Source organism: Pan paniscus, chromosome 5 (genome assembly GCF_029289425.2).
Source record: "Pan paniscus chromosome 5, NHGRI_mPanPan1-v2.0_pri, whole genome shotgun sequence".
Classification (NCBI taxonomy): domain Eukaryota; kingdom Metazoa; phylum Chordata; class Mammalia; order Primates; family Hominidae; genus Pan; species Pan paniscus.
In genome coordinates this window covers 58802386-58827077 of record NC_073254.2, presented here as the reverse complement: position 1 = coordinate 58827077, position 24692 = coordinate 58802386, and the positions used below count along the sequence as shown (strand labels likewise).

At 49.8% G+C, this 24692-nt stretch overlaps 1 protein-coding gene and 1 long non-coding RNA gene across 3 annotated transcripts; one reads left to right on the top strand and one right to left on the bottom strand.

The window, feature by feature from the left end:
• Positions 1–5614: 5614 nt before the first annotated feature.
• LOC134730593 (uncharacterized) lies at positions 5615–16157 on the bottom strand. Its single transcript, XR_010112434.1, has 3 exons — positions 16022–16157; positions 15657–15864; positions 5615–8940 (listed from the first exon to the last, which is right to left on the bottom strand). It is a non-coding gene; the product is annotated as an uncharacterized LOC134730593 (long non-coding RNA).
• AARS2 (alanyl-tRNA synthetase 2, mitochondrial) lies at positions 9203–23553 on the top strand. 2 transcript variants are annotated; one of them, XM_003833218.5, is made up of 22 exons: positions 9204–10000; positions 10817–11008; positions 11546–11691; positions 11920–12087; positions 12643–12787; positions 15704–15849; positions 16066–16174; positions 16565–16603; positions 16706–16817; positions 17311–17444; positions 17878–18022; positions 18259–18431; positions 18543–18656; positions 18755–18895; positions 19653–19790; positions 19901–20010; positions 20168–20276; positions 20565–20687; positions 20918–21028; positions 21624–21707; positions 21822–21932; positions 22381–23553. In XM_003833218.5, exons 1-22 carry the CDS (start codon positions 9758–9760, stop codon positions 22543–22545), a joined length of 2958 nt encoding a protein of 985 aa, XP_003833266.4. In that variant the 5' UTR covers positions 9204–9757; the 3' UTR covers positions 22546–23553. The 2 variants fall into 2 exon arrangements, with proteins under 2 accessions (XP_034818076.3, XP_003833266.4); XM_034962185.3 differs by lacking the exons at positions 12643–12787; positions 15704–15849 and having other exon boundaries at positions 9203–10000.
• The last annotated feature ends 1139 nt before the right edge of the window (positions 23554–24692 follow it).

Genomic DNA, 24692 nt, shown 5'->3' with positions numbered 1-24692 from the left:
TGGTGTGCGCCTGTAATCCCAGATATTCAGGAGGCTGAGGCACAAAAATCAATTGAATCCGGGAGGCAGAGGTTGCAGTGAGCCAAGATTGCACCACTGCATTCCAGCCTGGGTGACAGAGTGAGACTCTGTCTCGAAAAAAAAAAAAAAAAAAAAAAAGGAAAGAAAAGAAAAAATTTTAAAATTAAACTGGGAATTTAAAAAATATTCATATTTAATTAAAATAATAAACCCATTACATGTTAACATAAATAACATGTTTTATTAAAAATAATATACTTTCTCCCCAAAATAGTGAGGAGAGTGGCACTGTTTTACATTTTTGTAAATGTCTTCAATTTCTGGCTTCATGAAAGATGAATTCTTTTTTTTTTTTTTTGAGATGGAGTCTCGCTCCCGTCATGGAGGCTGGAGTGCAGTGGCGCTCTTGGCTCACTGCAACCTCCACCTCCCGGGATCAAGTGATTCTCCTTCCTCAGCCTCCCGAGTAGCTGGGATTACAGGCATGATCCACCACGCCCAGCTAATTTTTGTATTTTTAGTAGAGACGGGGTTTCACCATGTTGGCCAGGCTGGTCTCCAACTCCTGACCTCAAGTGATCCACCTGCCTCAGCTTCCCAAAGTGCTGGGATTACAGGCAGGAGCCACCACGCCCGGCCATGAAAGATGAATTCTAATATCTGCTTCTGTAATCTGTTGTAGATATGTTGTTTTGGTTGACTTATATGAAGAAAATCCAGCCTCACACAGACACATAGCTGAAAATGGGAAGACCTCGAAGACTTCCTAAATGGGCTTTGGGGACCCCCAGGGTTCTTGTACCACACTCTGAAAACCACCGCTCAGAGGATTACAAAATATATCTTTCACTTTTCAGAGTCTACCTAGAGTTAATATTACACCACTTCATGTAAAATGTAATTACTTTGCAACTGTATGGTTCAACTTCCCATTCCCATTTTGTATGTTGTAGTCATATTACACATCCTGAAGGACAGGAGCAATAAATAGAACTAACAATTGCATTTTTTTTTTTTTTTAAGACAGAAGTCTTCCTCTTTTGCCCAGGCTGGAGTGCAGTGATGCGATCTCAGCTCACTGCAGCCTTGACCTCCCAGGCACAAGCAATCCTCTCCGCCTCAGCCTCCTGAGTAGCTGGGGCTACAGGCACATGCCACCATGCCCAGCTTATTTTTGTGTTTTTTGTAGAGATGGGGTTTTGCCATGTTGCCAGCCTGGTCTCAAACTCCTAGGCTCAGGAGATCCACCCACCTCAGCTTCCCAAGGTGCTGGGATTACAGGCATGAACAACCAAACCCAGTCAAATTCTTTTGCTTTAAACGGTTAAATACATATTGTTTAATCGAGGAAAAAAATAGCCTTTTATATTTATCTACATACAACTTAACATTTCGAGCACTCTTCATTCCTTCCTAAAGGTTCAACTTCCTAACTGGTAGTGTTTCCCTTTAGCCTGGAGAACTCTCTTATGGTGCAATCTGCTGGTGATAAACTCTCTTAGTTTTTATCTGAAAATTTTATTCTGTCTTCTTTAATGATATTTTTGCTGGATATAGAATTTTGTGTTTACGGGTTTTTCTTTCAGTGCCTTTAAAAAAGCCTGTCTTTTGGACTCCTGTTTCTGATGTAAAGTCAGCTTAAAGATAAAATTTTCTCTGGCTAAACTAGTGACTACTTCTTTAACGTAATATTTAGATGTTACACACTAACAGTCTCTTGTCTCTTTTCTCCATCCAAAAAAAAAAAAAAGCTTCCAAAGGCAGGAGGGAGAAGTCACATATCATATACATCATTATGTCTTTAAAGTTGTGTTTTAAGGTTTGAAACAGGATACTAAGGCTATTAGATGAAATGAGCCCCAAGATGGGTAGCATTTACAACTCAAATACTGAACAAGCTTCAGAACTTTAACCATTTCCCTGCAAGCACCCTTCTTCATGCCTACCTGACCCCCATCACACTCGGATGGCAGGACCAAAGCCTGATTATGCCCAACTATCTGCCTGCTCTGAATGTGCAAACAGTAGCTGGGCATGGATGGAGAAAATCCCGCTGTGCTAATCAGCCTCAGTTTAAATCAAGGACCTCAAATCTTAAATGAGCAGCCAACAGTGTCAGCTAATCCCTAGCAAATCACCTTCTCTCTTTCAAGACAGCAGTTTCATCTCTACACCTCACTGCATATTCACCAAGGAAATAGGTGCAAGAGAATGAGTACTCCCTTGCTTGCTCCTCAGCCCTACAGCCACTGACCTACTAGAATTAGTATCCTCCATCTCCTTCTCTCTTTTTTTTTATTTTCCAGACAGAGTCTCGCTCTGTTGCCCACGCTAGAGTGCAATGGCGCGATCTCAGCTCACTGCAACCTCCGCCTCCTGGGTTCAAGCAATTCTCCTGCCTCAGCCTCCCAAGTAGCTGGGATTACAAGCGCCCACCACCGCGCCTGGCTAATTTTTGTATTTTTAGTAAAGACGGGGCTTTGCCATATTGGTCAGGCTGGTTTCGAACTCCTGACCTCAGGTGATCCGCCCGCCTCGGCCTCCCAAAGTGCTGGAATTACATCCTTCTCTTATTATAATGGAACAAGAGTTCCTGCACATGGCAATGGCCTATCCCTCTATTTTGTACTTAATTTTATCTTTTCAAATACTTTAAAACTTTGTTCCTGCAATAATCCTTTCATTTTCTTGCTTTATCAGCTTCTTCTCTGTACCAAATCACTTCTATCTGCATACAAACAAGCCAAATGTCGCTGTTCTTAAAAATAAATAAACAAGCCATGCACAGTGGCTCATGCCTGTAATGACTTGAACCTGGGAGGCGGACGTTGCAGTGAGCCGAGATCATGCCACTGCACTCCAGCCTGGACTTTCATATCGAACACTGAATGACCTCTCCATGTAGATGTCTAATTTCAAACTTAACATGACCAAAGCAGACTTATACAAATAAATAAACATACTTCCTAGAGCCCACAGTCCAGTCCAGCCTCTACTGTTTTGTTTTTTTTCTACTTCTCTTTCCTGAAACATTCCTCCAGAATTGCCTATACTTCCTATCTCCACCTTCTTGTCTCCCCTCCTTGCCCACTCCAGTTGGGCTTTCCTTCCCATCATTCTACTGAAACTGCTCCCATCTTGCCTGATCCATTGGTTAGGTCTCCACTCTTTTTCTGCTTAACCCCCCGCAGCACCTGGCACACTGGCCACTCCGTTCTCCTTGAATACGGTCATCTGGAGGCTTTGGTGCAACCACACTCTTTCCAGTTTTCCTCCTGACCCTGACTGCCCTCTCAGCCTCTCTAACAGTCATCTCCTATTCCAGGTCCCCAGGAAGCACCCAAGATCTGACCTTCCTCTCTTTTCCTCCATCCTGATCTTCCACTAGATGATCTTATCTCATCCAGGACCACCAATGTGCTAGTACCCCCCCAAATCTATAGCTGCAGCTAGATCTTGCCTCTGCACTCTGGACTTTCATATCGAACACTGAATGACCTCTCCATGTAGATGTCTAATTTCAAACTTAACATGATGAAAGCAGATTTTTTATTTCCCTTCCACAGACCTGCTCCTTCTCCAGGCTTTCCCGTCTCAGTGAATGGCACCACCACCCACACTGTTATTCAGGTCATAAACCTAGAAATGAGTCTTCTCTCCCTTTCTCTGCATCCCATCCATTGGCAAATATAGCCCTACCCTCACATGCAGCCTGAATCTAACCATTTCTCATCTTCACAGCTGCAATCCTGTCCATCATCTCTCTCCTAGACAACATCAGCAACAATGCCTAATAGGCATTGTTGCTTCCACAAAGACCCCCATAATCAACTGTCCCTTGGTGGAAAGATCTTTCAAAAGCATAAATCAGATCATGTCGCTCCCCTGCTTAAAATCCTCTAACGAACCATTTTATCTGTAAATATATATTCCTCCTGTCTCTGTCCTCTATAAAAATCTGGAAACAATGACTGACCCAGTAGCAATAAGTATTGCTAGCACCTAGATTGTAGTGTTGAATTACCTTCTCCCTAATATTAAAAGGAGCTGGGACTTTTGTACATGGCTGATTCCAGGACTGGGGCAAAAAAATGGACAAAACGAGCCAGAAATATCTTGCCATAACAGAAAGCAAGGAATCTATCAAAGATTACTAGAGTCATGTCAAAGGGACTCAGAAGGCAAATCAAAAAGATTCCCACTAACCAAAGATGGGACACTTTGAGCTTTAATGGACACAGCACTGTAATTGCAATGGACTGGAACCATCAAATAGGCTGAAATCCATGACTTCACAATGATGCTGAAAATATAATAATAGCTCACTTTTGGAGAGTGATAGGAACAAATTCATTATCTTGAACACTGATAACTGAAGGGGGCAAAATCAAGCATGTAGCCTTTTCTACATTAACTATACCACTGATTAACAAATAATTGATTAGGGGAAGCATCTCTTCATAAAAAGACTCCGATTAATAAACGAAAAAGAGATGATAGAATTAACATATCACCATGTTGCACCTTCCAGTGCGTTAACAGATATAGGCATTATGTTATCAGGGGCTGCTAAGATCACAGAAATACAGACAAGCATACATTGATGTACCCTCTGGTGAAGGAGCATCTATGGTCTTGCCAAAGAGATTCAAAATTGTGTCTAATCAAATCTCCACATCCAGGTGCTAATTTGCATGAAATAGAGAAGACAGAGGAACATGTTGAATGTGAGTTGAATGTCGAATATGGAGTCAGCAAAAACTTAGACTGTGGGAAACCACAGATCAAATCTCCGTAGCTAAGCAGTAGATACACTGTAAGGAAAAGGATGGAGATGGAACCTACTGATAAAAAGACTTAAAATATCAAGTCGATACGCTTTTTTAAAAAACGTGCAAGACTATAACATCTAAGGATGTACATTTGGGTGATAAACTGTAAAGAAATGCAATGCAGGCTGAACTCGGTGGCTCACACCTGTAATCCCAGCACTTTGGGAGGCTGAGGTGGGTGGATCACCTGAGGTCAGGAGTTCAAGACCAGCCTCGCCAACATGGTGAAACCCCATCTCTACTAAAAATACAAAAATTAGCCAAGTGTGGTGGTGGGTGCCTGTAATCTCAGCTACTCAGGAGGCTGATGCAGGAGAATTGCTTGAACCTGGGAGGCGGAGGTTGCAGTGAGCCGAGATTGCACCATTGCACTCCAGCCTGGGCAACAGGACTGAAACTCTGTTTCAAAAAAAAAAAAAATGCAGTGATTACTATGAAAGTCAGGGTAATGGTCACCTTTGGGAGAAGGAAAGTGGTTGGGGGCAGGGCAGAATCCATGGAGGGGCCCTGGGGTGGCTGCAAAGTTCTATTTCAAGACCTGGGTAGTGGATACAAAGATGTCTGCCTTTGAATCAACAACATTGAAACAAGTCAACATTTGTTTTGGTTGATTTTCTGCATCTACGTTTTATGGTGTGATTTTTTAAAAATCTCTATTGCAGTGTTTGGCAAACTTTTTTTGAAAAGGGCCACATATTAAATATTTTAGGCTTTCCAGGCCAAGAGGCAAAATCGAAGTTGTTATGTAGGTATTTCTTTTTTAGTATTTATTGATCATTCTTGGGTGTTTCTCGGAGAGGGGGATGTGGCAGGGTCATAGGATAATAGTGGAGAGAAGGTCAGCAGATAAACACATGAACAAAGGTCTCTGGTTTTCCTAGGCAGGGGTCCCTGCGGCCTTCCGCAGTGTTTGTGTCCCTGGGTACTTGAGATTAGGGTGTGGTGATGACTCTTAACCAGCATGCTGCCTTCAAGCATCTGTTTAACAAAGCACATCTTGCACCGCCCTTAATCCATTTAACCCTGTTTCAGAGAGCACGGGGTTGGGGGCAAGGTTCTAGATTAACAGCATCCCAAGGCAGAAGAATTTTTCTTAGTACAGAACAAAATGGAGTCTCCTATGTCTACTTCTTTCTTATGTAGGTATTTCTATAACCAGCTAAAATGTTTATCTTGGAGACGGAGGCATGAGGAATGCTTGACACCAGGAGTTCAAAACTAGCCTGGGCAACATAGCAAAACCCTATCTCTTTCAAAAATAATAAAAATAAAATAAAAATAAATAAAATGCAACTACAGTATTTTTTTAATGCATAAGGATAAACCTCTAGAATTGAGGCCCTCAAGGGTCCACCAATACTTGAATTCCTGATCCGGGGGCTCCACCAGCCATCGGCGTGCCCTGATGACTTTGCCAGATTCCCATGGTAACCGCTCCCCTTCCACCCTGGTCCACATTAACCTCCACGGCTCTAAGCCACAGGCGGACGCAATCACCACCCTCACTTCCCTAAGAAGCTGGGGGAAGGAAGGGGGCGAGCGCTCTTGAGCACGATGAGCTCCCAGCTACACCCACCTACTCTGGGTGAGCACCCCTCCCAGGAGAAAGGGAGAACCTAAGGGCACCTGAGTCTTAGGCCCCAGGACCAGGCAAAAGAATGTTTCCTAAAGCCTGTGTCCAGACTCCCCTCACAAGTCCTTTACTACACCCTTGTCACTCAAGGTATGGTCTAGTAGACTAGCAGCAGCAGCAGCATCACCGGGAGCCTGCTAGAAATGCAGAATTTCACCTACTCCAGACCTACAGGATCATAGTCTGCATATGTAACAAGATCGCAGGAGATCCATATGCATATTAATGTTTGGCAAGTGTTGGTTGCTTCCACAATCCAGATAAGCCAATGCCATAAATAAACACATCAAATCAGAAACACCTCTCATAGGTTGACTTCTTAACCTAGACGCTAAAAGACTGTTTTTATGATTTATAAGAGGAAATTCCCAAAGTTGAGTTCCCCATGCTCAGTAAGAGTGAAAATTCCCTTTTGTCTTCTCTGACCATCAATCCAGGACAGAATGTCTCACTGATCTTGGGGTCCTGCTCTCAAAGCCAATCGGGAAATCAGAAAGGACACTTTCTACTCCTAGAATAAGAGTGTTACATCTTTTAAACAAGGTGAAAGGGAGAGCACAAAGAATGGCTGGATGCCTTGAACCTACCAAGATAAGTAGGTCGAATGGCAACATAAGGGTAAATCCCAACTCTAGGGAAGATAAAGCACCACTGTCTTAAACAATGAAAGGAGCACCCCAAATGTTGCTCACAAAACCCAGCTGAGTAACTCGCAAAAAGCAGACCCCATTTGCATGTTAAACCTCAAAATGAAATTCCCATAAATACTAAGACAGTGGATCAGTACCCTTCAGAGAAGTTCCCAGGATTGGTAACTTCCCTGTCTGATGAGTTTTCTCCACCTCCATCTATCTTGGGAAACTGCAGTCCTTCAATTTAACTTCCTCATCAGATGACAGCTGCAAACCAGAACAGACACGTCCCAATCCTAGATGAACCACTTTGCTTCACTGGGAAATATTAAAAAGAACCTAATGATTCACCAAAGAGCACCACATTTAAAGAAAAGAAAATTATCATTTTTAGTGGCAAAGACAAAATTAGATGAGAGAAAAACCTACTTCAAACAGAAAGCAACTAAAAACATTTTTCTAAAAATCCATGGTACATGCTACAACATGGATGAACCTTGAAAATATTATTTTATGTGAAAGAAGCCAGTTACAAAGAACCACATATTACATGATTCCATTTACATGAAATGTCCAGAATATACAAGTCTGTAGAGACAGAAGGTAGATTAGTGGTTGCCAAGGGCTAGGAAGGATGAGACGATTGGGGGTTAATGGCTAAAGGATTTGGGGTTTTATTTGGAAGTAATGAAAATGTTCTAAAAGTGATTGTGGTGATGGATGGGCAACTCTATGTAAATATACTAAAAGGCATTGAACTGTATACTTTATTTAAATGCGTGAATTGTATAGTATGTAAATTATATTTCAATAAAGCTGTTTTAAAAAAATTATATGGCTCCACACTAGATCCATGTTTGGAGTTTCTAATATAACACAATGACTTTCTGGGCAAAATCTGAAAAAAAAAAGTTGATGTCAGTACTGAGTAGAGGCCCTGCCAGGTTTGTATGGCAAAGCACTCCCATCTCAGTTTGGGAAATAATTTCACAGTCTTGTCTAAAGATCATCAATCTCAGCTGGGCGCAGTGGTGCATGCCTGTAATCCCAGCACTTCGGAAGGCTGAGGTAGGCAGATCAGCTGAGGTCGGGAGTTCAAGACCAGCCTGACCAACATGGAGAAACCCCATCTCTACTAAAAATACAAAATTAGCCGGGCGTGGTGATGCATGCCTGTAATCCCAGCTACTCGGAGGCTAAGGCAGGATAATTGCTTGAACCCGGGAGACAGAGGTTGCAGAGAGCCGAGATTGTGCTATTGCATGCCAGCCTGGGCAACAAGAGTGAAACCCCATCTCAAAAAAAAAAAAAAAAAAAAAGTCATCAATCGCACAGAAATCCCCAGCTGGCTTTAGCTTTCTGTTCCAGAAACACTGGAAAAACCAAAACAGGCCAAACACACTTTCAAAACAACACCTTTAATCTATGTGGGCAAAGGGAGAAAAAGGGGATCATGGAATAGGAGTTATAGGTGCTGTCAGAATACAAAGTTAAGAATTTACTACCACTATAGAAATTCAAGTCCAATGTAGATTCCGCAGAGAAACTATGTATACAAAGACCCCAAATAACTTAATCCAAAGACCCCAAATAACTTAACACACACAGAATCGTGGCTAAAAGAGACCACCCTGATGGCTAAGGCCTTCTCAGTTATCACACTGACCTCAGCTCTGGAACCTCTATTGAGTTTTAGCTTTGGCAGATTCTCTTCTGTCTTCCCAATCTGTTTAATTTCCCAAGCCAAGGGCATCATGAGAAGCCCCATGAGCACCCTGATTGCATCCACAAGGGCCTGTTGGCTTCAGGGTCACAGCTGTTACTATGGAAAGACAGAAAGGAGAGTTAGAACAGGTATATCTCTTACCCTAAACGAAAACACACAAAACCTTAGGGCATTAGAAGGCTTAGAGAGTGAAATCTCTGCAGCTATTAGCCAATAGCTTCCTCCTGCCTTGACGACCTGGATTCTCTCTGATCCCCAGGCAAATGAGAAGACCAAATGTTAAGCAATTAATAATATAGCAGATGCTGTTTGGCTTCTGTGTTCTCCTATAGACTCCTGCTTCACGGGCAAAAATGGCCGTGTCTGATGCCAAGGTCCAAGGGAACTGGCAAATGCCTAGAACAGTGCCTAGCACATACTAGGTGTTCAATAAATATTTGTTGAATACCTCTTGAATGAATGCTGATACTCCCCTGTCACTCTCTGCCTTCTTCCCTCAGCCTGGAAAAACACACACAAAACACACACACACACACACACGAAGTTGAATCCACACCTGTTTATTGCAACCCCATCTGTAACTTTGCAAAACTAATAAGCACAACAGCAATTACTGCTAGAATACGGATTTCAGTGGGCAGGGCATTTTGTCAATTTTGTACCCTAAAAGCCCAAAACAATGCCTAGCACATGGTAGGCTCTCAATGAATATTTGCTTAATGCCGAATGAATTAAGAGCCTACTATGTGCCAGGCGCTGTGCTAGACTCTGCCAGCGACCCAATCGATCGCTTCCACCCCGGCGGCAGAGGCCGCCCCCTGAGTCCTCCTACCGCCAGGGGCCGCTGTAGGAAACGCCTGGCTTCCTTCCCTCGTCACTCTTTGACCCCGTAAAGTCACTGCCCGGAGCTACGATGGCAGCGTCAGTGGCAGCTGCAGCCCGGAGGCTGCGGCGGGCCATTCGAAGGTCGCCCTCATGGCGGGGCCTCAGCCATCGGCCGCTCTCATCGGAGCCCCCTGCAGCCAAGGCCTCGGCCGTGAGGGCCGCCTTTCTGAACTTCTTTCGGGACCGCCATGGCCACCGGCTGGTGCCCTCCGCTTCCGTGCGGCCCCGCGGCGACCCCAGTTTGCTTTTTGTCAATGCGGGCATGAACCAGGTGAGGGCCGAACCATGCTGATAGGGAGCGGAGTTTGTGAGTTTTCCGGGGAGAAAGACGCTGCAGGATTGGGCAAAAGAAGCGAGAGGCGGAGTTCGTAGCTTTTGGGGAAAGAGGGCGGTGCTTGGTTGGGTAAAGTGATGGGGGTACGGCGCTCAGAGTATAGGGAGGGCTTGGGGAGGGCTTGAGCTGGGAACTTCTGGATTGGGATTGAGTATTAGGTCCAGAAATGGCTGGAGTGGAATCCCGAGGGAGAAGTCTGATTTCATTTATTCGTTATTTAAATAAAGATAACGCTTTCATTAAATATTTATTGATCACCTATTGTTTGCTGAGTACTATTCTCTAAGCTTTTGATTTTTATCAACCACTCACCTTTTCTAGACTTCATTGTCCTCATCTGTAAAATAGGGGCGGCATAAGTTAACCTTAGAGGCCGTCTGGGCTCCCTACTAAATGAGTCTCAGTTTTGTACCCTGAAGTTATTGGGTGTGGTTGAAGAAGTTGAGACGGAGGATGCCACCTTTCAGCGTCCCGTTTCCAGCTCCCAACACATTCCTCCTTCTTTTACCTTGCCTATTTTACTAGCAGAGGGTCTCTGGTTCATGATTTGTTTACCTCTTCTCTGCTCCCCACACACCAGAGATGGCTGTCCCCAGGCTCCCAGGTTGTCCTCATAGACCAAGATTACACTGCACTCTCAAGGGCACAGTCAGCCTTCGGTCTGAACAGCCATCCCTATCCCCACTCCCCACATTTCCCTTCTACTGAGAAATTGGATATCCCTCTCCCCCTCCCCACTCTATGTGCTTCCAGTTCAAGCCAATCTTTCTGGGCACCGTGGATCCACGAAGCGAGATGGCAGGCTTCCGACGTGTGGCCAACAGCCAGAAATGTGTGAGAGCTGGAGGACACCATAACGACCTGGAAGATGTGGGTCGAGACCTTTCCCATCATACCTTCTTTGAAATGCTTGGCAATTGGGCCTTTGGGGGTGAATATTTTAAGGTGAGTCTCTGGGGATCAGTGATCAGCCAAGAAGGGAGTCAGTTTGTCCTGTTTCCATTGTACTGTCTGCTTAGGCAGGGCCTCATACCAGATGTGGAGGCAAAGTGCTAGTTGAGCAGGTGTAACAGGAATTACCTCACTTCCCTGATTGGATTGTAAGTCCCTGAAGGGCAGAGACTGTACTTTCTGCCTAATGATTACTCAAAAATTGTTGTTTGAATAAATGGTCAAATAGCAATGCTAAGGTGCTTACTGGAGTTAAAGATCACTCCAGGCTAGAGTAGGCAGAGAATTTCATGTGAAAGTGGGACTTGTTCTGGGACTTGAAAGAAGATAGGATTTAGAAGAAGGGGGAAGCTTTCTGGGCAGGAAAACACTCAGAGGCAGTAATGGTTCATGGCTTATTCTGGGAACAAGATGGCAGCAGAAATGCTTTTGTCTTAAGTCGGGAGCTAAACTCATGTGGCTTGATTACTTCAGTGGGGTCTCCCTCTCACCCATCTTCCTCCCCCCACCCCATGCTGGTTTCTGCTGCAGGAGGAGGCTTGTAACATGGCCTGGGAACTGCTGACTCAGGTCTATGGGATCCCTGAGGAAAGGCTCTGGATCTCCTACTTTGATGGTGACCCCAAGGCAGGGCTGGACCCAGACCTGGAGACCAGGGACATCTGGCTGAGCTTAGGGTAAGTCAGCCCCCTCCTTATGTTCATTCCTGGAGGTCAGGAGGACTGGAAAGTGGAGACTACCAGCACCAATCCTCAGAGTCTTAGCATTTCATTCCAGGATACTGTGGGGTCAGCCCTGTTCCTCCTCTTGCTGGGCTGTGACTTGATGGAGGGGCTCTCATGGCAGAGAGAGTCCCAGCTTCTGGGTCTGTCTGTCTCCCACCACTCACCTGCTTTTCTCCCCAGGGTGCCTGCTAGCCGTGTGCTTTCCTTTGGACCACAAGAGAACTTCTGGGAGATGGGGGATACTGGCCCTTGTGGGCCCTGTACTGAGATCCACTACGACCTTGCTGGTGGGGTGGGAGCCCCCCAGCTGGTAGAGCTTTGGAACCTGGTCTTCATGCAACACAACAGGTAATAGGGTGCTGAAGCAGGATAAGAATCCCTGACTAGAAGTGGGAAAGGTGGCAATTAGAAGACTTTGATCTGTTTCATATGAAAACAGACATGTAAACGGTGCTTACCATGTGTCAGGCACAATTCTCAACACCTTATAGATAATAACTGATTTAATTGTAGTCTTTGCCTGTGACAGCTTAAACAAGTCACTGCTATTCTCTGTTGAACTTGATGATCAACGAGTTGAACTTGATGATCTCAGATTTTCTTCTAGCCTTGACATATCTTTCTAGGGGCAAAGAATTCTGTCCCAAGATGGGATGTCTGGTGCCCAGGCAAGGGCCCAAGCAGGGGTGAGAGTGGAGATAGCCCTATATGAGGAAGGACAGGACCCCAAGGCCATCATCATCTGCTATTGCAGGGTGGCAGGGGAAGATACTGATTGTCTGGTTCCTCCCACTGTCAGCTCCCTTGGGCTCCCCCCCCCCCCATTTCTCTACTCCACTTGGGCATCTGTCTCACACCTGTAATCCTGGGTGGGGCCTCACCTTGCACACCTTCCCTGGCCAGAGAGGCAGATGGAAGCCTGCAGCCCCTGCCCCAGCGGCATGTGGACACAGGAATGGGCCTGGAAAGGCTGGTGGCTGTGCTGCAAGGCAAACACTCCACCTATGACACTGACCTCTTTTCCCCGCTGCTCAACGCCATACAGCAGGTGAGTGCCTCTTCCCTTCCAGAAGCCCTCTAACCTGCTCTTCACAGCCCTCAGCCCCATTGCATTCCATCTTTGTTGAGAACTCAGAGTGTTCTCAGCATCTGAGGACAATAACCAACCAAGAATTCCAAGACGTCAAGCAAGACACTAGGATTCATTACTTATTACCTGATGTTCCTCCTAACTCCTTGCCTCTTTCGTTTATTTAGAAAATACGTGTTGAGTGCTTACTTTATGTTAAATCCTTTGTGTTTGGTACAGAAGACACAGCAGTAAGCAGGAAAGAGATCATGGAGATTATATGCTAGCATGAGAGATAGACAATCAATAAATGTGTTAAAGAACAAGGTAATAGCTTACAGATTGTGAACAGGCAGTAAACATGGGTGAAAGTAACTAGGAAGAAGGAGGGGTACAGAGGAATCTTAGATAAGGTGCTTGGGGAAGGCTCACCAAGAAGATGACCTTTGAGCTGAGCCCCAAAGGAGGAGTCAGCTACAGGAAGCTCTTTCCAGGCAGAGGGGACAGCAGGTACCAAGGGCCTTGGTACTGATGGATTAGATGGGGAGGGGAAAGAGAAATCAAAGATGGCTCCCAGGCTATTGGCTTGAGCAACACAGTGAATGGCATGACTGTTTACTGAGATGAAGAAGCTTGGGGAAGAGAGAGGTTTGGAGCTAGGTGAATCAAGCTCCCTGCTTTGGAGCATTTCCACATGCGTGTGGCTTATACCCTCCCTCCTTGCCCTGCAAGAAAGGGCTTGACATGTGCCAAAAACTAAAAGGTGGCCAGCCAGCTAAAGGAGAATCCCATGGGATATAGTAGGAACATGTGTCAGTTGGCTTTTGCTGTATAACCACCCTAATGCTCTGTGGCTTAACCAACAACCATGTATCTGCCCCCTGAGTCTGTGAGCTAGTGTTTAGGCTGGGCTTAGCTGGCTCATTCTTTGGTCTTGTGTGAGCTCATTCATCCATCTGTGGTGAGCTGAGAGGCCGCAGCTCCTCTGGGGCTTGGCTGGCTGTCAGTTTGGGGGCAGTAGGGGTGACTGGGCCATGTGTCTGTCATCACCTAGCTGGCTAGTCTGGGCTTGTCCACATCACAGCTCAGCAAGGTTCCAAGACAGAGAGCAGACACATAGGCTCAGAACAGTGTTGTTTCCACTGTATTCTATGGGCCGAAGCAAGTCACAAAGCCAGCAGAGATTCAGGGGATGGAGAAATGGATTCTGTCCCTTGATGGGAAACAGCTGTAAAGTCCCATTTTAAAGTGGCATATGCCTAGGAAAGGGCCATTTTTGTGAACAGTCTCACAGAGAAGAAGGCAGAATCCAGTCTTGTGGGCCTCGAAGTCCAAAGTGGGGCCGTGATTCTCAGAGTGGTGAGAAGAGTTCTCAGGGCTGGGCACGGTGGCTCACTCCTGTAATCCCAGCACTTGGGGAGGCAGAGGGAGGCGGATCGCTTGAGGTCAGGAGTTGGAGACCAGCCTGGCCAACATGGCAAAATCCTGTCTCTACTAAAAAAATAGAAAAATCAGCCAGGCATGGTGGCACACACCTGTAGTCCCAGCCACTTGGGAGGCTGAGGCAGGAGAATCTCTTGAACCCAGGAGGTGGAGGTTGCAGTAAGCTGAGATCGTGCTACTGCACTCCAGCCTGGGCAACAGAGTGAGAGTTCATCTCAAAAAAAATAAATAAATAAAAGTGTACATCAGATCATGCCACACTCCCCACTGAGAACCCCTCTTTTTTTTTTTTTTTTTTTTTTTTGAGACAGAGTCTTGCTTGCTCTGTTGTCCAGGCTGGAGTGCAGTGGCATGATCTCGGCTCACTGCAACCTCTGCCTCCGGGGCTCAAGTGATTCTCGTGCCTCAGCCTCCAGAGTAGCTGGGATTACAGGCACCCGCCACCACACCTGACTAATTTTTGTATTTTTAGTACAGATGGGGTTTCACCAGGATTGGCCAGGCTGGTCTCAAACTCCTGACCTCAGGTGATCCACCCGCCTCAGCCTCCCAAAGTGTTGAGATTACAGGTGTGAGCTACCGCGCCCAGCCTGATGTACACTTTTAAAAGGCTACTCCTGTTGCTGTGTGGAGGATGAGCTGGAGGGAGATGAGAGCAGAAACTTAGGAATCAGTTGGGAGGCTATTATCGGTCCAGGCAAGGACCACAGGGCATGCTTCGGATAATAGCAGTGGAAGTAGAGACAAGTAGATTGATTTGAGAGATCTCATGGAGGTAGGAGCAAAAGGAACCACTGATGGATTATGACGGGTAGGGGAAAAAGAATTCAAAGATGGCTCCCAGGCTATTGACTTGAGCAACACAGTGAATGGCATGACTGTTAGACGAAGAAGCTTGGGGAAGAGAGAGGTTTGGTGGTAAGTGAATCAAGCTCCCTGCTTTGGAGCATTTCCGTGTATGTAGCTTACACTCTCCCTCCCTGCCCACCCCCACAAAAGATGGGAGAGGCAAGAACAGGTAGTGGAGAGCACCTGGAGTCCAACAGGCCCGGCTGAGATCTCAGATCTGCTCCTTGAGAGCCGGGTAGCCTTGTGTCACTGAGTTCCTCTGAGCCTCAGCTTCTTCTTCTTTAAAGCAAGCATGCTAATACCTCCTGGAATGGGCTGTTTTGGGGATTTGAGGCCATGTTGTTCAAGTACTCACCCAGTTCTGATAGTAGAAATTCAGTAAATGGTCACAGATATGTTCACTTGTAGCACCAAATATGAGCCCCGTGAGGGCAGGGCCTGGCTTGTGCTCATCTGTGAGGCTTCTCAGCCCAGGACTGGACTGGCAAGGCCATTCTGGATGTGGTTGGCTTTAGGGCTGAGGGCAGATGCTCTAGAGGCGATAAAGAGCACCCACCTGGGCCAGGTCAGGCAGGGCCACTGGCTGACTCTTCTGCTTCCCAGGGCTGCAGGGCACCCCCTTACTTGGGCCGAGTAGGGGTGGCAGACGAGGGGCGCACAGACACAGCGTACCGCGTGGTGGCTGACCACATCCGCACACTCAGTGTCTGCATCTCTGATGGCATCTTCCCTGGGATGTCAGGTCCCCCGTGAGTCTGGAAGGGCTACAGAGAGGACAGGGGCTGCTGGGGGTCTCAGGTGGAGGAGGGAGGGAACAGGAGAGGTGGGTCTGGTTGAGCCAGTAGGAGGAATGGGGGAGGGAGAGCTTTGAGGTGGGAGCACACACTGGACCTCGTCCTTCCCACTCCCCATATTGCTGACCATGAGCTGCTGGGGGTTCATGTCTGGGCTCTGAACCCCTTTAGGCTGGTTCTTCGTCGGATCCTGCGTCGAGCTGTGCGTTTCTCCATGGAGATCTTAAAGGCACCACCTGGCTTCCTAGGCAGCCTGGTACCTGTAGTGGTGGAGACACTGGTAAGGACAGAGCTTCTTTTTCACTGTGGGCCTCCCTGGGCACTTTGGGGAGCCTACCACTGAGCCTAGACAGTGCCCCCAGCCTGGGTGCCCAGAGGTCCCCACCCTAAATATCGAGCCCAGCATCCTATCAGCAAGCTAAGAAAGCTGTCCTTGCTTACAAGAAGCAGGAGAACTTGAGGAGGCTCCTTTTCCAAACTGCTCAGCCTTTGACCTCAGGACCCCCTTCTGCCACCCTACAGGGAAACCAGTTCCCCATTTGAGTCCCTCTCCCAGCCCCTCAATGTGTCTGAGCCTCCAGGGCAGGTGTCCTCAGGGAGGCCCAGGGTGGGGAGGTGGGGGTGGGTTGGTTGCCTTTCACACCTCCTCAGCCCTCTCCACCTCCCCCAGGGAGATGCTTATCCAGAACTGCAAAGGAACTCAGCCCAGGTACTGGATTCCAGTGGGAGAGAAAGGGGTTGATGGGAGAGTTGTGGAGAGAGACCCTCCTTCCAAGGAGACCCAGCTCCACTTCTTCTCTGCCTGGTTCAGATCGCCAACCTGGTGTCAGAGGACGAGGCAGCCTTCCTGGCCTCCCTGGAGCGGGGTAGGCGGATCATTGATCGGACTCTGAGGACCCTGGGGCCTTCAGATATGTTCCCTGGTAAGCGGGATACCTAGCCCATGCACGAGGGGCTCGCTGAGACTCACCAAGGTGGGCAGAGGAGGGAGCTCTGGGCCAGCCCCATGCCTTATATCCACCCCTGACCTCTTCCCAATGTTCCTTTCTCCCTGGACTCTCCTTCCATACCCAGACCCCTCTGCAGCAGGAATACCACCCTGCCTCTCCCCATGTCCACACTGCCCAGCTAGCCCTGCCTCCTGCTTTCCTAGGTTGGCTTCGTGCATAGACTGAGCTTCCCTCCTCCCTTGAAATGATGTGTGCCCAGGGAGTACCCTGGACTACCCCCAGCTCTGGCCTTGAGGCATGAAGCCTGAATGTGACCCCTCTCCTGAGGCTACCCAGTATGGAGCGGGTATTTGTGTTTGGCATCTGGTGACTTCTGCGTGGTTAGAAGGGCCCTGGACCTTATTTTTCTCCCCTTCTTTGTCTAATCCCTCCCCTCCTCAACATTCTTTGTCTTTCTTTCTCAAAGCTGAAGTGGCCTGGTCCTTGTCACTGTGTGGAGACCTGGGGCTCCCCTTGGACATGGTAGAGCTGATGCTGGAGGAGAAAGGGGTCCAGCTGGACTCCGCTGGACTGGAGCGGTTGGCCCAAGAGGAGGCCCAGGTACAAGCTGTGGCACCCCATGCTGGGTTCTGTTAGGACACCTCTTCCCCAGCCCTGAGCTCCTGGGGGAGGAGCTGTGAATATTGAGAGGAATCAAGAGGCTGAGATAGGATCTGTCCCCTCACCTGGGAGGTTTCTAAAACCTCAGGCCACATCCCGTAGAAAGCAACACTAGCCAATGGGCTAAACACAGGAGCAGAAGCCAGCACAGCTTCCTGGAGAGGGGCCCTCCAGGGGCAGCAGTGGGCAGGAAGGCCTAATCCCGAGGAGCCGACATGATGGATGGTTCAGCCAGCCAAGCCCTGAGTTCTTATTCCAGAAGGGCTGCAGAGTCCACAGATGTGTGGCAGGGACAGGGCCCTGCGAGGCTGAAGTCCCACTTTCATTCTTTCATTCTCTATGCACTTCTTCCATGCCCATGCCCACCCTGCAGCACCGGGCACGGCAGGCTGAGCCAGTTCAGAAGCAGGGATTGTGGCTTGATGTCCATGCGCTTGGGGAGCTGCAGCGCCAAGGAGTGCCCCCAACTGACGACAGCCCCAAGTACAACTACTCCCTGCGACCCAGCGGAAGTTATGGTGAGAGCCTGGACCAAGGCCTGCCGCCACAAGCTTGCCTGACCATGACTAAGAAGAATGTCCAAGATGGTTGCTGCTAGCCCCTATGTATTCCCCAGGATGGCCACCAGGGGTCTCTGTGGCCCCCAGCTGGAAGTGCCCCTGCCAGCGGGGGTGCCTGTTGGCCTCCAGGCACAGACCCACCTTCACGTCCCCAGCCCCTGCCCACCACTAATAACCATTCTGTGCCCTGGCAGAGTTCGGCACCTGTGAGGCCCAGGTGTTGCAACTGTATACAGAGGACGGGACAGCAGTGGCCTCCGTGGGGAAAGGCCAGCGCTGTGGCCTCCTCTTGGACAGGACCAACTTCTACGCAGAACAGGGGGGCCAGGCTTCAGACCGTGGCTACCTGGTGCGGGCAGGGCAAGAGGTGAGTCTCCATCACAACCCAGGCTGATTTCTGTGGGCGGCAGACCCAAGCCTGAGTGGGAGCCAAGGGGAGGGAAAGGCTACAGGCACCTTGACCACTACCCTCCCTCAGGACGTGCTGTTCCCAGTAGCCCGGGCCCAGGTCTGTGGAGGTTTCATCCTGCATGAGGCAGTAGCCCCTGAGTGCCTGCGGTTAGGGGACCAGGTGCAGCTGCATGTGGATGAGGTAAGGATCCTCCCTAACTGTTCCCAATACCCTGCAGCCCCTTCACTCTCCCAACCCCCTGCCCTCACCCAGGACGCTGGGTGACAAAAGTATTTCAGGCCTGGCGTCTAGGCTGCATGGCGAAGCATACGGCCACCCACCTGCTGAACTGGGCACTGAGGCAGACCCTGGGCCCTGGCACAGAGCAGCAGGGCTCGCATCTCAATCCTGAGCAGCTGCGCTTGGATGTGACCACCCAGGTGAGCCCGGCATAGAAAGACAGGCTTCATGTGAGGTGACAGGCTTAAAAGAGAGACAGCCTGCTGTGAGCGGGTTGCCCTTAGAGTCCTGGGCTCTAGGCCCAGCACGGCCACCCAATCACTATGGGACCCTGGGCAAGTCCTTTCCCCTTGGGCTCCTTGTGCAGCAGTGAGGAGTCAGGCTACAGAGTGTCTGGGGCCTCGCCCAGCTCTGATGTGGGATCCTGAAGGCCCTCCAGCAGGGGCCTTCCCTTCACCTCCAGCCGCTCCCCTTCCTTGTTTCTACTGTCATCCAAGCCATTCTTGCTTAAACTGGGCTGCCCTCTCCCTCTGCTGCCACCCTGTCTCCCTGTGCTTCTTACACATCTGGCTTAAATCCTTTCTCCAGGAAGTACTTGCTGGCTAATCCCCATCCCACCTGCTTATTCCCTGCCCCTGCATCCCCCCATCCTGTAGTTCTCTCTTCCATTGGGCTACCCCTTGTAAGCTCCATGTGGATACAGCCTCCTTTTTCTGTTTCTTTAACTTTTGGTGCCTGGTGAAAGGCCTGGAGCTTCCAATAGGCCCAACTCCCAGATAGCTTTCTAAGGAAAATAATTGTCTGCTCAGGTAGTGTTTATTGAGCACCTATTATGTGCTAGCCACTATTCTAGAACCTGGGGATAGCTCAGTGAACATTGACCGTGTTTCAATGCATCAGTTACAGGTGTGGGGCTGACTGCATGTTGGTCTTTCCATTTCCTCCCCACCCCTCCAGACCCCATTGACCCCAGAGCAGCTCCGGGCAGTGGAGAACACTGTGCAGGAGGCCGTGGGGCAGGATGAGGCTGTGTACATGGAGGAGGTGCCCCTGGCGCTCACTGCCCAGGTCCCTGGCCTGCGCTCTCTGGATGAGGTGAGTTGGGGAAGCCCTTTTGCTGGAGATCGGGGGCCTCCTTCAGGCATACCTGGAGGCTTTATCCTTCTCCTTTGGCAGTTAACGGGCCTGTCCCCTCTTGACCTCAGGTTTACCCAGACCCTGTGCGGGTGGTATCAGTGGGGGTGCCCGTGGCCCATGCATTGGACCCAGCCTCCCAAGCCGCACTGCAGACCTCTGTGGAGCTATGCTGTGGGACGTGAGTCACTCCTTTGTGCTGGCTGGCCCAGGGGCCCCGGATCCTTGCCCTTCCCTTGGTCTTTGGAGCCATCAGCCCTTAATGGGAGATGCACGCTGGCTTCTCCCTTCTCTACTGTCATGCCCCCTGACTTTCTGTTCACTCCTTCCTCCCACAGGCACCTGTTACGTACTGGGGCTGTAGGGGACCTGGTTATCATCGGGGACCGCCAGCTTTCCAAGGGCACTACCCGCCTGCTGGCCATCACTGGGGAGCAGGCCCAGCAGGTCAGCATGCCAGTAGGCCTGGGACTTCTGGGTTGAGTGGGTGCATGGGACACACGCAGGTGACATGCTCAGGCTCAGGGGTGCCCAGCAGCAGAGCCAGTGTTCATACTTGGACACCAATGTGGCCATATCAGCTATTGGCAGCTGGCATGTGTTTTGATTATTTGGTGCTGGTGCCTTGATTGGTCCTGATTGTTAAATCTTATTTGTCCCTGACCAGTAATGAGTTGAGAGGCCTTGTCCTGGGGAGATGAATGTAATCCTGACCCTCTTGTCCCCTCCCTGCAGGCCCGAGAGCTAGGCCAGAGCCTGGCCCAGGAAGTGAAAGCGGCCACTGAGCGGCTGAGTCAGGGGAGCCGGGATGTGGCGGAGGCACTGAGGCTGTCCAAGGACATAGGACGACTCATTGAAGTGAGGGCCACGCCTACCGTGGAGCTGTTCCCCACCCTCTCCTAGCCCTATTCCCTCCCCTATTCCTCCCTGGACTCCTTCAGACTCTCCCTAGCACTCCAATTGGGTTGGGCTCCAGCTGGCCCAGATGTTTGTCTGCAGGGTGGGTGTCTTCCCTGGCCCTGCTGGTCCCTACCTCAGAGACTATGGCTCAGGGAAGGGCAGGGGTGATGTACTGCTTCTGGCCATAGGCTGTGGAAACTGCTGTGATGCCCCAGTGGCAGCGGCGGGAGCTGCTGGCCACAGTGAAGATGCTGCAGCGGCGTGCCAACACTGCCATCCGTAAGCTGCAAATGGGACAGGTGAGAGGAGGTTTGGCTGCACCCATGTGCCCAGAGACACTCCAGCACATACACTGAGAAGTCTCAAGGGCTGGGGCATGGGGGTGAGTCAGAGGCTGTGCAAGGACGGGGTGGTGGCAGCTTCCTTCTCCTGCCAGCTGAGAACCATCACCCAGGCCATTCCCCCACTTCCGTCTCTTTCAAACCGTGTTTCTCCCCCAGCTCCCAAGTCTGGCTCAGAACCCCCGGAAGCCTACTGACTTGATTAGTGCCATTCAGCCCTGATTGCACCTCCACTGTGGATCCCCCTTTCTCCCGCCCACTCCTGGTCCATCTGTGCTCTGACCTTCCTCCTTTCACCTTCAGCGACCTATTTGTAGGGGCCTGAAGCTATGATGAAAGGGAAGTGGTGAGGGAAGTGAGGAAGGACACATGTGGGACCCAAAAAGGAGGCCACCCTAGGCAGAGTCCCTGCCACCTCTGCCTAGAGCTGATGACTTTTGGGGTGGGTAGGGGAAGCAGGGGATTGCTCAGCTGGGGCTTAGTTCAGAAGTTGGGGCTAATTGGAAACCTGCCTCTCAGCCTGACCCCTCTGCTTGTCCTTCCTGCCCCATAGGCTGCAAAGAAAACCCAGGAGCTGCTGGAGCGGCACTCGAAGGGGCCTCTGATTGTGGACACAGTCTCTGCTGAGTCTCTCTCAGTGAGTGCTAGCCAAGCCGGGCTGCTCCAGGGTCTGGGGAGGGCAAAGTCCTGACCAGGAGACAGCTAGGGGTCTGGGAAGCTATGGGCTCACCATCTGTCTTTTGTGGTCCAGGTGCTGGTGAAGGTGGTACGGCAGCTGTGTGAGCAGGCCCCCAGCACGTCTGTGCTCCTACTCAGCCCCCAGCCCATGGGGAAGGTGCTGTGTGCCTGTCAGGTGGCCCAGGTGAGGGAAGTGGGAGAGCAGCCCACCGCCCCCATTAATACCCATCCTGGTCCAGCTCTCTGATTTTACACATTTAATTCCTCCCAGACAAAGGGGCCAAGGCTGGGTGGAAGTATCTAAGAGGATACTCCAGGACAGGGATGGGGAATCTCCTTGTTCCTGAAAACAGCCCCTCCCCACCCCAGAAGGCACCAAGAGATTCCTTAATTCCTAACCCCTCCCAGGCCTCACATCCCTTGTAAACAAGTAGCAGATGTTCACGTTCATACACCTCCCCACACACATTTCCAGCCCAAACCTTCTCCGGCTCATCACCTGACTGCCCCACCATGTGCCCAGCTGGGAAGGGGGCACTGATGACCTTCAGCTCCACTCTTGAGGGTACCTTGAGTGGATGCTGGCAGGGAGGGCCACTCTGCATCGCTTCCTCTTCTGATTCTGTTCCTAGGGTGCCATGCCCACCTTCACAGCAGAGGCCTGGGCACTGGCAGTGTGCAGCCACATGGGGGGCAAGGCGTGGGGCTCGCGAGTGGTGGCCCAAGGCACCGGAAGCACTACTGACCTGGAAGCTGCCCTCAGTATAGCCCAAACCTATGCCCTTAGCCAGCTCTGACCCAGGTCCGCCCAGGGACCCACATGGACTAAAGGCAATGCCAGGAGCCCTGAAGGAGCCAGCAGAACCTTCCCACATGCTGAAGCGAGGACTAGAGGCTGGAGGCCAAGCAGCTGAGCCAAAGAAGATCACCTGGGCCAGGGCCTACATGACACAAGGAGACATGGGCTAGGGAAGGCAGAACTGGGCCCAAAGACACACACCCCCTTGGTGAAAGAGAAGACATGGACAATTATGGCTGTGACTGCACATTAGAAATTATTTCACTGGCTGGGTGTGGTGGTTCACACCTGTAATCCAAGCACTTTGGGAGGCCGAGGCAGGTAGATCATGAGGTCAGGAGATCAAAACCATCCTGGCTAACACGGTGAAACCCCATCTCTACTAAAAATACAAAAAATTAGCCGGGTGTGGTGGCACACGCCTGTAGTCCCAGCTACTCGGGAGGCTGAGGCAGAAGAATCGCTTGAACCTGGGAGGCGGAGGTTGCAGTGGGCCAAGATCGCACCACTGCACTCCAGCCTGGGTGACAGAGCGAGACTCTGTCTCAAATAAATAAATTATTTCACAGAGGATAGCAAGCTCCAGAAGGTTCTATTACCTTTAAAAAAGAGTAGTTTTGCCCCTCCTAGCAACCTCATATGGGTGCCCTAAGACCAGTCTGAACTCACACTGTCTGAAAGGCCACCCAGGATCCAAATCGGGCCATCTTCATTGCCATGAGTGTTCGGACAGGCTCTGCGTGCCAGGCAACAGTGGGCACTGACAAAGGGCTCCCTGGCTACTGGGAAGATACAGAACCATCCTGTGAAAATCATTTCAGCACTGGAGACCTTCTTTGCTATTACTTCTTTCATTAACAATGACCTCTAATTTAAATTGGGCCCTGCTGGTTTGTTGATGAATTGAGCAACTGAGAACGTGGCAGGCACTAAACTGACAGTTCTTTCCTTCATGGAGCCTGCTTCATGTGGAGGAAACAGGAAATAAAGCAAAAGAAGAGGGTCAGGCTTGGTGGCTCATGCCTATAATCCTGGCATTTTAGGAGGCTGAGGTTGGAGAATCGCTTGAGGCCAGAAGTGCAAGACCAGCCTGCGCAAACACAGCAAGACCCTGTCTACAAAAAAAAAAAAAAAAAGTAATCTTCATGCCTCAGCCTCCCAGGTAGCTGAGACTACCCACACCTTGGTCCCAGCTACTTGGGAGGCTGAGGTGGGAAAATCACTTTGCCCAGGAATTCAAGGCCGCAGTGAGCTATGATTGCACCACTGCACTCCAGGTAACAGAGTGAGACCCTGTCTTAAAAAAAGAAGGGAGAAAGTGTCAGATGGTGATGAGGTCTGGGGGGAAAATAGAGAATGGGGATCAGGAGTGTGGATGGTGGTATTCCCTCACCAAGAGGTGACATGTGAGCAGGGAGCTGGGAGGTGAGGGTGTGACCCGTGTGGAAATCAGGGAAAAGCATTCCAGCCTGAGGGAACAGCCAATGCAGAGGCCGTGAGGTGGCCAGTGCCACTGAGCAGTGAGCTGGGATAGGGGCAGGTGATGAGGCTGGAGAGCGGGGTCAGACAAACAATATGCTTATTAAAACAAGTTGTACAGCACCTGCCTCAAGCCTGAGCTGAAGCTGAAAATTGGCACTTCAAAGCAGGAGGAAGCAAAGAGATGGAGGAAAGCCCTCCTTCCCTACCAGAATGAGTCCACCTCAGACAGCCAGACTTTGGACCTCTGCCTTTGTTCCTAGATCTCTGTTGCTAGATGAAGGAAAGGGCCTCAGGGGATCCATCTTCAAATCAAGGGCTCCCTGGCTACCAAATTCTGTCTAGTAAAAATTATTCGAGCAGCGTGGGCCCGCCTGGCAACATTTTCTGCAGTTTCTCATTCTAATTAAGGCACTGATGATTTGCTGGTAAGGCACTGGTGAGGGCTTGAAGGGACCCAATCCCCGGTGCCTGGCCCCTCACTGCTTGCAAAGCAGCATCCTGGCCACTGGGGCAGTAGCCTGTTTAGCAGTGCTCACCACAGGCCCAGGTTCAAGCTCCTCCGCGAGCGCCAAGATGAGTTTTGGCACCCCTGATTTATTGATGAGTTAACAGAGCTTCGAGATGTTCATCCAGGGTAACCAACTAGTAGTCCTCGGCAGAGCT

Coding starts and splice junctions, on each gene's coding strand:
- AARS2 (XM_003833218.5), top strand. CDS start 9,758: ATGGCAGCGTCAGTGGCAGCTGCAGCCCGGAGGCTGCGGCGGGCCATT. Junction 17,445..17,877: donor TGGCCCAAGAGGAGGCCCAG/GTACAAGCTGTG, acceptor CCCACCCTGCAG/CACCGGGCACGGCAGGCTGA. Junction 20,011..20,167: donor GTGGAGCTATGCTGTGGGAC/GTGAGTCACTCC, acceptor TTCCTCCCACAG/GCACCTGTTACGTACTGGGG.